The sequence below is a fragment of the Balaenoptera musculus genome, chromosome 18 (genome assembly GCF_009873245.2).
Source record: "Balaenoptera musculus isolate JJ_BM4_2016_0621 chromosome 18, mBalMus1.pri.v3, whole genome shotgun sequence".
In the NCBI taxonomy this organism is placed as follows: Eukaryota; Metazoa; Chordata; class Mammalia; order Artiodactyla; family Balaenopteridae; genus Balaenoptera; species Balaenoptera musculus.
In genome coordinates, this window is record NC_045802.1 from 5,858,908 (window position 1) to 5,876,286 (window position 17,379).

General features: G+C 41.5%; 1 protein-coding gene across 2 annotated transcripts in view; it reads right to left on the reverse strand.

Annotated features, from left to right (window-relative positions):
* The window catches only part of FLT1 (fms related receptor tyrosine kinase 1), a 171,623-nt gene that overhangs the window by 63,979 nt on the left and 90,265 nt on the right, over positions 1 to 17,379 (reverse strand). Inside the window, exons 12-14 of one of the 2 annotated variants that reach the window (XM_036831571.1) lie at positions 16,763 to 16,871; positions 10,470 to 10,778; positions 5,645 to 5,791 (exon numbers count right to left, since the gene is read on the reverse strand). In XM_036831571.1, coding sequence (XP_036687466.1) covers positions 5,645 to 5,791; positions 10,470 to 10,778; positions 16,763 to 16,871 — 565 coding nt within the window. Of the gene's footprint in view, positions 1 to 5,644; positions 5,792 to 6,428; positions 10,033 to 10,469; positions 10,779 to 16,762; positions 16,872 to 17,379 lie in introns of those variants that run through there. The other variant, XM_036831572.1, reaches the window with a different exon arrangement.

The following is a 17,379-nucleotide window of genomic DNA, read 5'->3' on the forward strand; positions in this document are numbered from 1 at the left end:
TTAGCCTAACAGAAAGAATGTTTCTTAAAGGAGCTTTCCTGTCTGTCTACCCCTAAGAATCAAACCATACACAAAGCAGCCACTGTCATGGAATTTGTCTCCAACTTAGAGCTCTCGTGGTGCTTTTCTGGTACTGGTCCTTTCATGTCTGGTCCTTTATATTATACTCACTTTAGTGGCTCCGTTCTCTTTTAACCTGTCTCTTCAAAGTAAATATGTCTCAAATCACCTCCCTCTTTCAACACTCTGCACCCTATCAGTCCCTCCTAATTGTTCCCAGTTCTTCTTTACTTGGGTCTAATCTGGAGGTTCTCCTACCTTTTATCACTCTTTGCGTATTTTCTCTTATTTCCTCTTTCTCTCTCTTCCATTCTGTGTATTCCACTAAAAATGAATGATTGAGAACCTACTGTATGCTCAGTGTTGAAGCAGGAAAATTAAAGTACAAAGGATGTATTTTTTCAAATATCTAATGTATTAAAGATCTTTTAATCCTGTGATGGAGCCACATTTTCTACCTGTCCCATTTATTAATTCACCTGATTCCATTTTTAGGCTCATTAACTCTGGTGCCCATTGGCCTGATGATAGTAAGTTAGGACACACAATGGCTGCTGCCTGAAGAAGTGTGTTCACGTAAAGACGTACACTAACTGATTACCTTAGATATTTGCTTATTCAGATTTTCATTTTCTTGTTCACTGCTGTATTTGCAGAGCCTTGCACAGCACCAGACACAAAATAGTGCCTTAATGATGTCTCCTGAATGAATAAAAGACTGTGGGGCTGATATGGAATGAATTCTGGACCTTTTAAAACTAACTGGATTTTGGTTCGAAATAATTTTTAATTTTATATATGGCATGTCCACTTCTTTAAAATGCTTTGAATATTTTAATATCCTTTACATTTTAAAAAATAAAATTTAAAAAATAAACTATAGTTTTTAGGAAGCTTAATCTTTAAGGGTTGGAAGTGAGAAAATATTCATTGCTTTAAATGCTTGTTAATGCCCATGAGGTCATTTAAAACGAGTGTCTGTTCTCGTCTGAGTGATGGGAACTAGCGTTTAGCTCCACGTGCTGTGTGTTCAGAGCCCAGGCTTCAGAGCTGCTCTTCTGGTTTAAACCTTGGTCTGCTACCCACTAACCCTATGACCTGGAGCCACTTATTTCCCTTATGTTTCTGCTTCCTCATCCCATAGCCTGTCAAACAGGCACGATAATTTAGCAAACCTCATAGAATTGTTAGGAGGAGTAAACAAATTAATATTAGTAAAGAGCTTAGAATAGTACCGGGCACCTAACAAGAGTGTGCGAAGTCAAAACAGACCCAGAGATGCAGCTGATAACAGTACCTACCTCAGATGACGGTCGTGGAAAGTATCAATAAACGAGACATTTGTAAAACTCCTGACAGTTCCTGGGTACCTGGTGAGTGCTCAGCACATTTTTATTATTATTTTCGATACAGAAAACCTATGAAGATAGTATATCTATCTTCAAAGGTTTTAACGGGCACACGTCAAACCAGAAAACAGCTAAGTGATGTGCTCTACGACGTGACACAGATTGTAAAGAAAAAAAAAATGCGGACATCAGAGAGAAGGAAGGATTATGTGCTCTGGGATGTGAAAGGAGGCTCCTTTGGCCAGAGGCTGGGGGAGAAAACGAGCCAGTGCAGGCTGTGGCGGGAGTCAGGGGGGGTAGATGGGAGTTAGCAGGGTTGGGCCATGCAGTCGAGGCCCTGGGAAGCCTGCAGGTGTGCTGGGTTGCACGGCTGGCAGTAGGGAGTCCGCCCATGGGTGCCCTGGGGAGGGGGCTTCCTGCCCCCCTGAGCACATGCTTCCCTGGGCTGTGTGCTTAGGATGTCTTCTGTCCCTGCTTGATGTCCCTTGTCCCAAGAACTTACTACTTGGCTTTCATAGGACTTTCTAGAAATTGCATTTCTTCTCTAGAATGGCTCTGCCCACACGGAAAGGTCTTCCTGAAAGGGAATGAGAAGGGAGAGAAGAAGTTCCCCTCCCCTAAATTCTCTCAGCAGGTGTTTGATTGCCACTTGTCCGGAGCATTAACTCTCTTCTCTGTTTTCTTTGGAATCGAGTAAGTTGTCATTTACCAAAAACAATGATAATGGGCCAGATCCCATCAATGATCCAAGGTCACCAAAATACTCTCAGTATATAAGTTCTTTTTGAGTTGCCAGGTTTCATATAAAAAGATGCATCTCAAGTCTCCAAAGGATGTACAGTTTATTCTCAGGTTTTAAAAACTCAGTTGAGCTTTCCAAAGGCTTAGGATATAATGAACTAGTTTTCAGTCTTTTTCAGCCTGTGATCTTGATGTTTTTCCATATCAGCTTTGGAACAACCAGTGAGTTAATTAAGGATGATCACTTTGGTTATCTGTAATCTTCACTCATAGATTTGTAAAAAGAAACAACCATAAAAGAAGTGGTATTTTTGAAGATATCTACACACACGGACAAAAGGGTGACAGTCATACAGCCTGTTGCATTGGCTGCTGAATTTGCCGCCTCAAATGGGAGTCTTACATATGAAACTTTACAAATACCATATAAATACATGTAAGAAAGAGATTATCTCCAGAAAATTAAGAAATTCCTTTCCAAAAAAACTATAGTAGTTTTAAAGAGTGAATAAAGGGAACAGAGAGAGAGAGAAAATTGACAATTTAGTATAGCAGAACTCAATAAATGCTAATAATAGCATATTAGAATGGTATTTAGGAAAGGTTTTATATAAGAATTCATATAAAACTCTTTTTAGATGTTCTTCTTTTGGCCCTCAGAAGATCAAAGAAAGCTGTGAGGAGGATATCTTTGTTAGATTTAGAGTCGTTTGACATTTGAGCTGACTTATTAATTAACCCTCTGATACCTTCCAACAGATTCTGACAATTCATGGGCCAATTTCTAAACAAATGAGGTAGGTCGGAAGGTAGTATTTACTAAACCATGTCTATGGGTCAGCTTAGTTGTATTAACTCATTTCAACCATACCACAATCCTCTGTGGTCAGTATTATCTCAGTTTTATAAATAAGGAAATACAGGCTCAGAGGGTAAGGATAAGTGAGTCGCCCAAATTCTCTGACCCATGAGGACAATGCTAGGATGCAAACCCGCCCAACACCTCGTAATATTTTTCCATTTATAGTAACTCCCTGGTCTCTCTCTCTAATCCCAGAACAGTCATGAGCTTTCAGATTGGTTCAACTCTAATTCTTGAATCCATATCCAAAGCACAAAAACTGAATTTAAGTCAAATTTACTACTCTCAAAGAACCATCCAACATCTTACGACATTTCACAAAATATATTTTGTGATCAAGTCAGTTTGGGGAATACAGAACTTAAAAGCACAGTTTACCTGATTTTTTCAGTACAGGACTTCTTTGGGTCTTTAATATACTGATGTGAACTCTGAATCTCTAAGGGGAGCATATTACAGACATTGTTTCACAAGCTATTATTTATTCACATAATTCATTCATCCTTTTATTTTGCTAGAATACTTCAAGGGATGAATTTTCTATGAAACTACCTTTCTTAATAGTGTGTCATCTTGGGCAAATCACTTTACCTCTTTGCACCTCCATTTTTCTATTCTTCAAATGGAACTAAAGGTATTCCAAAGGTCCCTTTAGCTTTAAAAATTCTATGATACAGCCTCTCTCCTCCCCCAAAGTCTAGGCATTTGTGCTACCAAGTGAACTTGCTAAGGATAGAATAAGATTTTCTGAAAACCATTCATTCATTCATTCATTCATTCATGAAACATTTATTGATTGCCAAGCACTATGCCAGGTTTTGAGGACAAAAAGACAAGATACAAATAACATGAAGATACACTGTACCCAGGATGAGGCCATGATATGATGATAAACACAGAGGAAGAGAGCACACACATGAACTCATGATACAATACAGGAAGAGGGCAGTAGCAATATGCATAGATAATACAGACTCGCATGAACCGGTGACTATAAAACAACTCAGTAAGAGAGAAGAGAAATACGCCTAGATAATAAAGACTCACGGAGGACCTGCCTCCTCTTTGCAGGGGTTGAGTAAGGCTTTCAGGGGGGGAAACACCCAGTGTCTTAAGGGATGGGTCGGCATTCCATGAAGGGAAGATACTCCAGGCAGAGGGGACACAGGAACAAAAAAAGCATAGGGGCTGAAGCAGCATAACATGTGCCGCGATCTACGAGAGTTTGGCAATTGTTAGAACGTAAATAAAGTTCAAGGCGGGAGAGCATTCAGCTGTAAGGAGTAGGCAGGGCCCGTTGTTGAAGGCCTCCTTTGTCAGATGCTTGAACTGGGTCCTGTGATGGAGAGCCAGTGGAAGACTTGGGACGGGGATGGGACATTTTAGTTGTGTGGAAAACAGATGCAAAGAGAGAGAAGAGAGGTAGGGAGACCAGCGAGGAGACTCCTGCAGATGTCCAGGACATAGGTAGTGGCACCTGAACTAGGAGACTGACAAGAAGAAAGCAGAGGAAAGGATGGATTTGAGCAACAGTTCACATTTCGTAGGTACAACCTGCTCAGCCTGATGGATTAGAGGAAGGGGAGGGGGGGGAAGGAGAGGAACCACCTCTACTGTGGATGATGGATACATGATGTCTGTACAAGAGGAGGAAAATCGTGTGATGTGATCAGTTTTGGACCTACTTAGTGTAAGGCCTTTCTAAGATATTTGTAGATATGTTAAAATTGGAGATGTTCTACCACAACCTTTTTCTGTGCATCAAACTCAAATGGAGATTTCATTTTGAGGATTCGCATTGAAGGATGACTCCATATTGCTGGTTATTTGATTTAGGTTGTCGGGATGTTGCAAATAAATGGCAAGTTTATCTCTAATATAAATGTAATTACTAATCAAAATTATAAATAAGTTCATTTTACTCTTATTTAACCATGGAATCATGAGGCACACAATAGATAGTGTTTATACTTGCGGATTTAAGTGTAGTTGGTATAAAATATATTTTTTTGTTGAAAGACAATCAACACGACCATTAATTTAGATTTTTTTTTTTAACCAGTATTATAAAATGTAATTTAAAATATTCTTTTTACCAAATCATTGAAATTGTTACAAAGTGAACTAAGGAGACTATAAATCTACTCTGAACTTCTTGTATGCCAGGCGCTCAAAGCTCTGCTATACCTCAAATCAAGGAACTAATGCCTCACTCTTCACTGCTGTCAAGATGAACTGAAACATTTTCTGAGGGGCTCTTACCATTTCTTTCTGAATGCACGATTTTTTTTTTTTTTTTTTTGCCATGTGACTTGCGGGATCTTAGTTCCCCAATGAGGGATCGAACCCAGGCCCTGGCAGTCCTAACCACTGGACTGCCAGGGAATTCCCTGAATGCACGATTTAAAGCAGATTCTGCAAGGATCTTTCTATAGGGGTAGGAATATGGTCTGTATAAGAACTGACTCCAGTATCCCTCACTGGAAGTGATATAAGCATGAACCAGAGCCCAATTCATTTTTGCAGGTCTATCAGCAAGTAGTTCTAGACATCCTGGAAGGAGGTGATAGGAATTTTAAGGGAAGAATAGGGTGAGGAGAGAGAGTAAACACAAGGAGAAAACATCTCTTACCAGGTTCTTGTTGTATTTTGTGGTTGTTTTTAAACCAGGTTATCTGAGGCTCTGGGACACCGTTAGCACGACAATCTAAAGTCGTAGAACTGCTGATGGCCACTGTGTGATCACTGAGGTTTCGTAGGAGGTAGGGTGCTTCCTGATCTAGTGAATAAAGAAAGGGAATTGTTATTACTCGTCAATTTTATTCTTTTATTATATATGCATATCAACATCTTTAAAATAGAGAGGAAAACAGCAAAACTGTAAGTTTTCATTCATATTTTGTTCCCTCAATTTCTCCTCTATGGTTAGCATACTGCTTCCTCTTTATTGAGTTACTACAATAAATTGAAATCTGTTAGAACACAGAGGAAAATCAAGAACTCAACTCTGTATTTTTAGATTTCAATATCAAGGTTTTTGCCTGGCCAACTAGTTTCCTTCCTTTCTTTGAGAGAAGCTTTTTCTAAAACCTAAGGATTTTGCATGATATTTTAGGAACTAAAAAGGAAACAGACATGATTTTGGATATAGGCTCGTAGTGAGTTTTTACATAAATACAGAGAGTTATAGTAATGAGCTAATCGCATTTTGTATTTTTGTGTTTTATTAACATGTGAGGGCATGTTTGTGTCACTCAGCTCTCAGTAACCTAAACTGTAAGGCAGCAGACCAAGTGGGAGAATTTCTTGAACTTTGAAAGCTTTATTGATTATCTCCTTCCTCCAATCCCTTCCCAAATGCAAACGAACAAAGGATTAATTCAAGAGGCAGAGGCACAGATTTGTAGTTTTTGCACTATATAATAGTACAAATATTGTATTTTATATTACTTTCTCTTAAAACATACAAATATGATACAATTTATTTTAATAAAATGCCAACCAATATAGTACAACAAAATGGATTTAATACATCAGGATGCAATACATTACAACATTAAAATCTCACAGAGGGACAGCAGTACCCCAAGGCCCCCATGAGTACGTGTCTCTATTTTTATGGAATCAGTCCTGCTGATGCGTATACATTCTAGTTGGGCAGGTGCTGGATTGGTAACTCAAGCTTCCACGGTCAAAGAGTAAAGACAACTCCTGAAATCTTTCCCCCCCCCTCTCAAGTCATCCTTCCCCCCCACTTGTTGCAAATCCTGGAAGAGAAATCAAAATAGTTTTGGCATCACTTACACATTCTGCGTCACTGGTTTCAATTACACAGTCTGAGCTTTCTCTGACCATTCCTCATCTTATTGTACTAACACTGTGAAAGCAGCTTAGGAGTGATTACAACGCTCTAAGAGATGACACCTTGCAATGGCTTTGATTCCATGTCCCTGCAGGATTCTGCCGAGTCCCCAAACCTTTCTGTTTTTATTCCTGCAGGGAAACTCTCAGGATTAGCATTCATTAAAGCAATTGAGAAATCTCAGGTTAAGAAGTATATTACCATATGACTTTGAGAACATGTTGACATATCATGACATGGCAGGGTGACTATCTGTTAGGAGAAACAGATTTCTCATTCAATTTTGATTTCCATAGCTTATCATTAGTCTTTTCACATTTTATACAAAATGCAATCTGAAGGCAAAACAGACTTGAAGGAGTGCTAATTTATAAACTCGTCAAATATAGAGTGAAATGCATGATAGCAACAACCCTTTGGCCTGTTTCAGTGTAGCTTTCCTAGTCTATCTCGCGCCCCCCCGGCAGACCCATTTTAATAGTTCTGGGTTTACATACTGTCCAGTCTGTCAAATAGTTTTTCCTAATTGAAAACGCAGCCATGTATCAGAATCTTCCATTTTGATAATTCTTACATGCTTGATCATTACAATTTTGACATTTTTACACAGTCAAGACCCCAGACATATCAGTGAAACATGACAGGAGAATAAAGAACGGTATCATATTACTATTTAGCATCTTTTACAGCCGACTTTGACACACCTCATTTAGAACTCAGAACAGACCCAGTTCACTGAGATATACTTGTAATAGCTTCCTCTAGCACATTTACTGTTTCCCAGGCATTAAATATGATAAAATAATCTGTCATTGTCCATAGGTCTTACTAGAAGAAGGAAGTCTGAATACATGGCCTACCACACCCGAATTATTTTCATAGCTACAAACTGTAACATCAAAAACACAGACAGGATTTGGCTTCCCTGACAGGTGTTGTATTTGAAAACGATGCTTATATAAAAGAGAGCATCTTGTTTTAACATGAACGTCACGCAGAACTCCCAACGGCCCTATCGGTACTACACAAACTCCAGACGAGAGAAGCAGCCAAAAGGCTGCAGAATGAACAGAGGATTCTCGATGAAATACAAAGTTCGTATGAACGTGTCTGAAACATACAGTATGATGATTTTTTCTTTGTACCCATTTCTGGAAAAAACAAAAAAAAAGTTCTCATTTTCGGCAAGTTTCAAAATGACCAATCAACCAAGGAATTGTTTTTTAATCAATTCCCACTTTGTAGTAATCTATTTTGGCATCTTCAATAGGAAAGGTATGTTGAACCCATATTTTTAAACCTAAGTTATTTGATGGAAATAGCTGCTTTCCAAAGTTTAACAAAGTGGAGCTGATCCTTTCAAACTGAGAAAATCAGAACGAACAGAATATTTCTGCTCGTTATCAACAGCCAAAGATTGCTCCCCACCAGGTCCTTTTACTTCTCGGCCTTCGAGCCCAAGAGATCTGCCAGGTCCCACAAATACGTAGTTCCGATTCTCCATTTGGAAAGGGGACCGAGGAACCAGCCTCACACCCTCTACCCCATCTCAGTCATTCTCCATAGCAGGCTCTTGGTTCTTTCTCTTTTTCTCATTATCCTCCCCTTACACCACACCCAGAAGACTAACAAAAATCAAACCCCCCCCCCCCAGTCCTTTTTTTTCCTTTTTGAAACTCTCTGGAAGGATTCATTACTCTATGGAATTCTTCAAATTATCTCCCGGAAGTACTTCAAATCATCTTCTGTAACTACTAAACCCTTCCCCTCCCTAGGAAATGATAGGTTTTGCATGTCCATTTCACCATGTTTTTCAAAAGTACTCCCTAAACCATTTCATTTGCTTTTTCAGCTTTAGTAAAAATTGAGCCTCCCACCTCCCCCCCCCGCCAAGTCCTCTGGTACTAAGGCAGTTTCCTGAAGGAACACACTGACTTATAATGAACAAAGACGCCAGGCAAAAGAGCCATAGGTAAAATTTCCAGATACAATTGATTATTCTTTCCTTTGGGCTGACAACTTCCAGGTTACTAATTGTTTTCAGAGCATTTGGGGCTCCATAAAAGTGGCATTCTGGGGAAATGCTATTGTTTACTCCTTCACATTTGACAAAAGCAATTCCCACGTGAAAGACAAGTTTAGCCGTGGGACAGAGTCTGTTACCTAAAGGAGGAAACAGTCTGGTGAGTTCCCAAGCCTGAAAAGCTGTCATATTGTCACCTCCTACTGAACAGCCCGGCCACTGTGTTCTCAGCCATGGCTATTTTGGTCATTATAGTTTGTTTTCCAATAGTTCAGGCAAGTCACATATAATGATCAATCATAAATGAAAACAACAGAACAATGCATACGAAATTGGTGAAAAAGTCACTTTCCCCTCAAATGCAAGCTGAAAACAAGAGATGACAAATCTCTCCGGATTGAAAAATGGGGTGCATTTTAAAATGACTCTGAATTCTACTTCTATAGTTTTGCCATTAATCCCCAGGAAAAAAAATCCTATTAAATTTGCTTATGGGGAAAGTGGACTTTTTTTTTAATGGACAAATTTGAGATTGACATTTAGAAGAATGCATTAAACCTCTGGTCACAAGAGCCTTTATTTCCTTGATAAATTGATCACGGTACACAGTTGAATGCCATCTATTGGACAGGATAAAGTTCTTTAACCAGGGACAAAAATATTAAAAATAAAGGCATGATCCACTTTTGTTCAGGTGCTGTCAGTGGCTGTGTAGTCCACTCAGGCAGTGAGGAGAAAACCCACTGGACTTGTTGACTAGCTACTGGGATTGCAGGAGAGAACTGGGCTTGATCTGGGTGGACTTTCTTAATTCATACTGTGATAAAGCTTTAATACCTCCGAATGACACCAACACCTTGCACCTCTGGGGCCCATCTTAGACGCTCCAGTTTAAAATTAATGTGCTTAATATATAAAAAACAAAAAGCATCTTCAAATAAATAAGCATTATAACTTGCTATCATCCAGGTGCTATTTACAAATCAAGAGCAGATGAAACAGTACGAAATAAAACCCGGCAGAGGTCCGACAGAGTCTCCAGTTCAACTGTCCTCATTCTGAGCTGGCCAATGAACCGATTCATGTCCATCTTTGGCAGACACCAGCATCTGTTTAAATTATTCAGGTTTGGCAGCTTGGAAACATAAACATAAAAAGAGGTGGGCATTAAAGTGGAAGGAAAGGATCAGTCCCGAGTTGTTGTCTATCAGGCAGGAGAAGACAGCAAAGAGGAAAACACACAGAGAATGCGCTGCAGGGATCCTCCAAATCCAAACGTGCACCAGGTCGGCCCCAGAGAGCGGACCCCCTCGGCCTGAACGGGGGCGCCCAGAGCTGGGGGTCCCGGGAGGCTCATTGTTACTCCTATCATGGCCAAACTCATTTTGGGAGGAGCTTCTCCTCTGAGCCGGAAAATGAGCAACAGTGACAATAAATCAAGATGATATGACACAACTGTTACTTTGTAATGAGTCCTTTAATGTTTTACATTACTTTGTGAGGTACAATCATTCCTTGTGCTTTTAAATTTGGAGATCCGAGAGAAAACAGCCTTTTTGTTGCAGTGCTCACCTCTAATGGTCACTTCTTTCTTCTGGAGGGTTTCTTCCCCTGTGTACATGTTCCTGGCTCGGCAGGCATAGGTGCCCGAATCTTCCAGGGAAACATTCTTGATGACGAGGTTAAGCGTCACGGAGTGCTCTTTCGTGATGGCCATTTTTTGCTTCCTGATGCTGTGCTGCATGGTCCGGTTGTTCACTGCCCGCAGCAAAAGCCAGGTAATGTCTCTGTATAAGAACTTGTTCACCGTGCAAGACAGTTTCAGGTCCTCTCCTTCCGTAGGCATTTTTTCCAAGTTAACATGAAATCCATTGGGCACATCTGGAAAAATAAGAACGAAGGACTTGAGTGCACAGGAAAATCAGTGTCTCATCCTGAGGACATATCTCATCCTAAGATAGTCGAGGATCTTAAGGATTGTTCCTACACAAATTCAGCATCAACATTAAAAGGATGGTTTTTTTTTTTTTTTTTTAAGGGGGAACGGATCAGACATGGCAGGTAGGAACCAGCTCAGTTTGTTCCATCAGAAGCGAGGCAGGAAATGCAACATAGGATGTTATTAGGAGGGTACGCTTATTTGCTCAAAATTGCTCTTCAAAGTGGAATGCTTTTTTTTTTTTTTTTTTTTTTTTTTTTACAACTTGGCATCATAACCCATTGCTTTCTCATGTGCAGAACTCCTCCTGGTAAGTGGGCAAAATAGTGAAGGACCCTAAGAGGAGTTTGTACTAGAAAGCACAGGTGCTTTGATAGCCAAACTTATTTAACTAAGTGGTGAACGAGTGAGAACAGGAAGTCCCAGGTCTGCGCTGGGAGACTCCAGTTAACACTTTAATCCTGAACTTTGGACTGACGGCATCCTCCTGCTGCTGGCCCATCACTTCCCCTTGCTCTTTGCTGGCACCAAGGGGTCCTTGCTCAGGTCCCCTTTTATGGTGATTGCTCTACTCAGACATAAAAGAGCAAGGTTCCTTCTGAAAATGCAGACAACTCATCTCGAAGAGTTGCTGGATTCCAAAGTGGGGGCAGAAGGTTTCTAAATCAAATCTGCTCTTAAAAAACGTATTAAACATTTTCCTAAAAGGACTGCATCATTGAAAGTCATTTTCTCCAATGTCATTCCCAGGTAACCTTCTTCTCCATCTTCTTGGTGCCTCTAGCCACACCTCACAAGCTCTCCTCCTCAGCTTTCTTAACCTGGACCATCATTTAGCTTCTGCACTGAGAGCTCCTTAGTCTCCTTTTGGACCATCTCACCAGACAATTTTAGAATACCATTGGTTGTTACTGGCCCTGAACTGGCCTGTGCTCAAAACCCTCCCATCGCTTGTTACGAGCGGCATATCTGTACTTGAGCAAAGAACTGGGGCCAACATTTCACAAAGAACTTTGAAGATGAAAAGCGCTATGTTATGCTATTATTATTATTATCCTTTGCACACAAAGCTATAAAGAAACCTTTAAACCTTAAGGGGACAATAGTCCCAAATTAGATATCATATCAACTCTTTTCCTAAATCTCACTTTGCTTGTTTTTCTGATTTTTCTGGGCTTTGGCTTTATTATAAAGTGTCACGTCTGAAGAAATGCCAAAGTATTCATCTGAAACCTGGGAGCGGGGGGTAGCAGTGGTTTATGAAGCTGTCAATGACTGGAGAAAGAGGAGGCCAGTGGAAGTTTTCCTGCTTTTAAAATGAAAACCTAAGAATGTGCCAGAAGAGGCAGAAGCAGCTGACCATAGTTTTTTTTAACATAACAATAAGGTGTCAGAAATAGCCCCTCTAATTCAGCATCTTTTTATATTTGGGACACTTTCCAAGCATGAGGAGTAAAACATCAGCCATTAACTTTTACCCAGATACGAGGGCAGAAGTCTTGTGCACTGGTTGCAATCGAATTATTTCTTAAAAGACTGTGTAGGCTTCCATTTACGAAGTCCCATACTGGTAGTTAGAACCCAAGTGGGTCCCAAGTAACACCACTGAGATCATGTAGAGAGTTTCTATTTACTTTAGTGATTTGAAACTTCCTGTGGAAATAGCTCACAGGTTTCCTGGTGGAAGATTTTGTTTATCTTTGCCAAGCACCACCAGGAATCTCAAAATAAAATGCATTTAGTGACATTGGGAAACCAGGGAGATAAGGCAGTGCTGTTCCTGTTAGACCCTCAGTAATTGCTAACACACCCATAGTCACGCTGAGTGCCAACAAAACAGCAAAAACACACACAGAGGAAAAGAGAAGAATCGAATCCGTTTTCAGGTCCGTTTCTCATAGGGGGACACGGTTAGGAGGCTAATTTGGTTTGTGTTGTCAGACGGCACTTAGAAATGATCTATTTCTCAGTATAGCCCCTCCGCTATTCTTTTCTGATCCATGGAAGGTGATTAGATGTCCTAAACTAGGTAATGAATCCAGAGGGATTTTTCCCTTAATTCATGTCGATTTTTTTTTTTTTTTTAGCCTGAGTACAAAAACAGACCAAAGAAAGCATTGCCTTCTAACTCTCAAAATGAAAACAAGAAATCTTCCCACACTTAAGGATCTGTTGCAGATTCAGCCCATTCATCAGTAGCACCAACTAACACTCACCCATCTAACACATAATCACATCCACGGCGTCTTAGGAGATGTTGTGGAGAAGACACCACCCTTGCTCAGGAGACACCCCACCCAGGGTTAGGTGAAAGGGTAATGTATTTACAGAGGTGCACATCTGGGGGTGGACATCTTGACTTGATTGGATCAAACGTGTGAATTAAGTTCGTGAAAGAGACAAGCATAGAAATTAAAAGGATGAAAGGTTATCTCCTTTGTCAGGTAGAAATAAAGGCTTTACTTCAACTAGGGAACAGAAATAGCATTCTCTAAAAAGAAAGTGAGTGGTGACTAGAAAGTTTTGCTCGTTTCAAATAGATACTGTGGACAAGTGAATGGCAGAGTTGGAGTAGAAGCCATGGAGGATGCCAGTGGCCATAGCAAACTGGTTCACATCAGTTCAGAAGGCAGCTCTGCTGTTATTGTGTTTTAAAGAAGGGGCAGCATGATTGAAATGAGGATCAGTACAGATCCAAATCTAGATCTTTTGATTTTGAGCAGTTAAATTTTAGACAGCTCTTTTAAAGCATGACCTGCACTAGGTCGAGTATAAGCACGGAACAAATATACATTCATTTTTCAGAAAATCGTCATGTAAGGTGCAACATTCCTAAAGAATATTTAGTCTCATCTCTAGTGAGTCTAAATCCCATGACAGAGATTTGAGTAAGAAAAAGAGAAGAGTTTTAGAAATAATGAATGTAAGTAATCTATGATTACCCATCAAGACTAGAACTTTTCAAAACAGGGAGCAAAGAATTTAGGAGAATTATATTCCGGGCAATGGGGACTTGATTGGATGAATTTGTGCTCAGTTCTATGATTAAAGCTCTTAAATTTCTGGAGGAAAAATGTCGTGAGCTTCGAGTTAGGTATGTTGGAATAGAATTCCCATCGCTCCTTTCAATGGATGAGGAAAGGGTCCAAGCACTCCGTGGTTATAAACTGGATGATGTGGTGGGAGGTGAAGGGGGATTTCTGCCTGAGGTCCGCAGGTGGTCAGCTGTATCAGCTGGGGCCCTTGCAGCAGCAATGCTGGGCAGATACAGGCCGGAGCCGTGAAGCGCTCGGGGGACGGGTGGGCTGGATGTTGGTGCTGCAGTGAATAACGGGCGTCAGTGAACCTTCCCGGGACTCACATCATTAGGGAAACGAGCAGGACGTGCCCTCGGTCAGGGCATCCTCTCCCAGTACTGCCTTCAGACCCAGGCAGGAGGGCTCTCTGTTCAGGCTGTACTCCTCCCCACAGTGGAGAGAGTCTAGCGGGTGGGGGGGGGGGCTGCCCACCCAGAGCCTGTGCGACCCCCGCTCTTTATCTTTCGTGGGGCCCCAGAATTCCCTGTAAAGATGATCCCAAGTCTGCTTCCAGACTGTCTCAGACCTCCTCCCCCTTCGCTCGGTCTGTCCTCCTGAGGTCAGACTGCTGGTCAGTCTGCACACTTATAGGGCCCAGGGAGACAGTCTGGGGGAGGGGTGGGCAGAGTTTGGAGGTGTGGCCTGGGGAGACCATCCCCAGGAGTATACGGCCCCTTACCATGAGGGCCGAGCCAGGAGTGGAAGGAGAAGCCCGGTGAGCCAGGGGTGGGCTTCTCCTGCACCGCCAGGCACTGCCACACTCTGTGTAGTCCCACAACTCTAGATCTGTGCCTGACTTTCCAGGCCATCATGAAAGTATCTTTGTCCACCAGAGGCGAAAACATATTTCACAGCTTGTTCATGTGATTTAGAACTTGTAAGTGGTTAGACGTATAGTCTGTGGGCCTCTGTTGGTCTTCTTGCCTGTCCTCTTCTTTCTACCGATTCTTTCTACCCACAGGACCACCTCAAGTCCTGCTTCCTTCTCAGAGGCTTAGAGCCACACTGTACAATACAGGGCTACCTGCGGCTACTGAGCCTTGCAAGTATGGTCAGTGTGACTGAACTGAATTTCATTCAATTAGTTTTATCTTATTTCAATCCCGATTTTAAAAACCGAAGCGATGTAACATTTAAAAAAATACTGATGACATGTTAAAATGATAACATGGGATCTGTTGGGTGAAATAAAATGAATTTCACTTTTTTCTTTTTACTTTTAAAAAAAATGGTCACCAGAAAATGTTAAATTCTGTATGTGGCTGACATATTTTTATTGGTGGCATTGGCTTAGCATTGGTAAATTCATCTGTCACATTACTTCTGCTCATTCCTTTCGATGCTAGGATACAGGTAACATTTCTTCTTTGTGTTCAAACTGTCAGTGTTCAAACTGTCTTCCTAGAAGGACAGGGCCTCCTTGCTATCTCTCTGAACGCTCAACACAGAGTTGAACTGTCCTGTTTAATAGTTGGTGCTCATTAAACTTGTACAAACATATTGAATGTTAAGAATAGGACAGGAATGGCTCGATCTTTTGTACTCTAAATCACAGAGACAGTGGCTGTGGACTTGGATGGTTAGGGTTAGCTTGTTTCCCCCCAAATGTTAAAGGACAGCACAAACCTTTGGACTTAATTAGTCTAAATCATCTGAAGTTGATTAAAGAATCGGTATGTGTGAAACTGCCCTCTGAATCCTTCTCTAAATAAAGGCCTGTTTCCTATTTGGAATGAATGCAAAGATGATTTTATCTCCGCTTCTCGAATATTGAGGGTATAGGGACTGACTTGGTTTTCAGAGGCTCTCCACCTCTCTAAACCCCATTTCCTCATCTGGGAAATGCAGGGCTATAATGTCAAATAGCCCCTAAAAGTCTCTTCTGGCTCTGACATTCTGTGAGAACCTACCCAAGGATCTCTCCCCTGGCACAGCTTCTCTGAGGGTCAGCCAACTTGCCAGAGGCTCTCTGTGATCTGGCAACCCATACTTCTCATGAAATTGGACATACCTATTTCTTTCTGGAGAGCTCAAGGCAACTGCTACAGCCTGCCCCAGGCAGTGTGAAGTTTCCAGAGAGTTGGCCAACTGCCCAGGTTTCCTCAGAAAATTGGGGGAGTGTGGGGCCAGGCAATTGTTTTTATACTTTGAGCTACTTATTTCCTTCCTGTACCCATGGAGGGACATAGGGAGTGCCATTTGTGTACCTTGGAAGTTATAAGATTTGCAGACACCATCATATTTAAGGTTAAAAATTCTGAAATGCTACCAAAAAATAGCACACTAAAAATGCTCAACCAAGCTCAGGTTCAGATTTCTTTAGGAGGGCCTCATGTGCCAAAAAGCTGAAATTCAGTTGTGAAACATTTGCTGTACAGCAGAAATTAACACAACACTGTAAATCAATGATAACATCCATTAAAAAAAAAAAAGTTGTGAAACAATTCGCCTCTTGGGTTACAAAGATGTCATCCCATGTATTATAATTGGTTTCCTTGACTATTATTGAACAACCACTGTGTGCCAGGCCCTGTGCTGGGGACCGTAGGGTGTTCAAAAACGAACATGACAAGATCCCAGATTCACAATCAAGCCTAGGAAAGAGACGTACACAAATAGCTCTAAAAGGGAATTCAGGGAAATAACTCTTTAGGAGACCCAATGACCCAATGATGCTGTAGAAAACTATTCCTGAGAGCAAGGATGAAGGTACTCAAAGTTGGACACGTCTATGGAATGTTTTTTTTTTTTTAAATAAAAGTCACTCCAGTGCACTAAAAGCAAACAAGATTGGAAGAGAGACTTGAGGTCACTGGGCTGTCTTCATGAATATAGGACATGTGGCTTACCTGTGATGTAAAAGTTTATGTTTCTTTCCACAGTCCCTACTTTATTGGCAGCCATGCAACTGTAGATTCCAGAAATTCTAGAGTCAGCCACGGCCAAGGTGCTAGCCGTCTGCAAAAGAAAAGGCAACTTTAGCGACAGGACCAAGAACCATTGGACACCCCCTGAGATATTTCTGAGGGGGACATGATCGGGGCTGTTCCATTGCCTCAACAGAGGTAGGACTGCACACGTGGTGGTTACCAGAAACTCTCCCCTTGCCGAGCCTCAGCAAGAATGGAAAAACAACAGGAAAGCAGGTCCTCAGGAGACCGGGGGCTATGACATCCGACTCGTATGAGGGCTTCAGGCTTATTTATCTCGTGCTGCTGGCGTAACAATTACAGACCTGCAGCCCAGATGCGGGACAGCACGTCCTACCCTATGAGGTGGTCAGGGCCACGCCAACGAGACGGGGAGGTCCAGGCCTTCCCTTTTGTCTGGATGACCTGCGATCACGAACACCACTTGGTAGCAGGAGCCTTCTTTGCCGTCTGGTTCTGTAACCGGTGTGTTAAGTGAGCAAGGACAGAGGAGAAAGGCTGGCTGAACCATTTCTTTTCTGGGACGTGGCACTGCA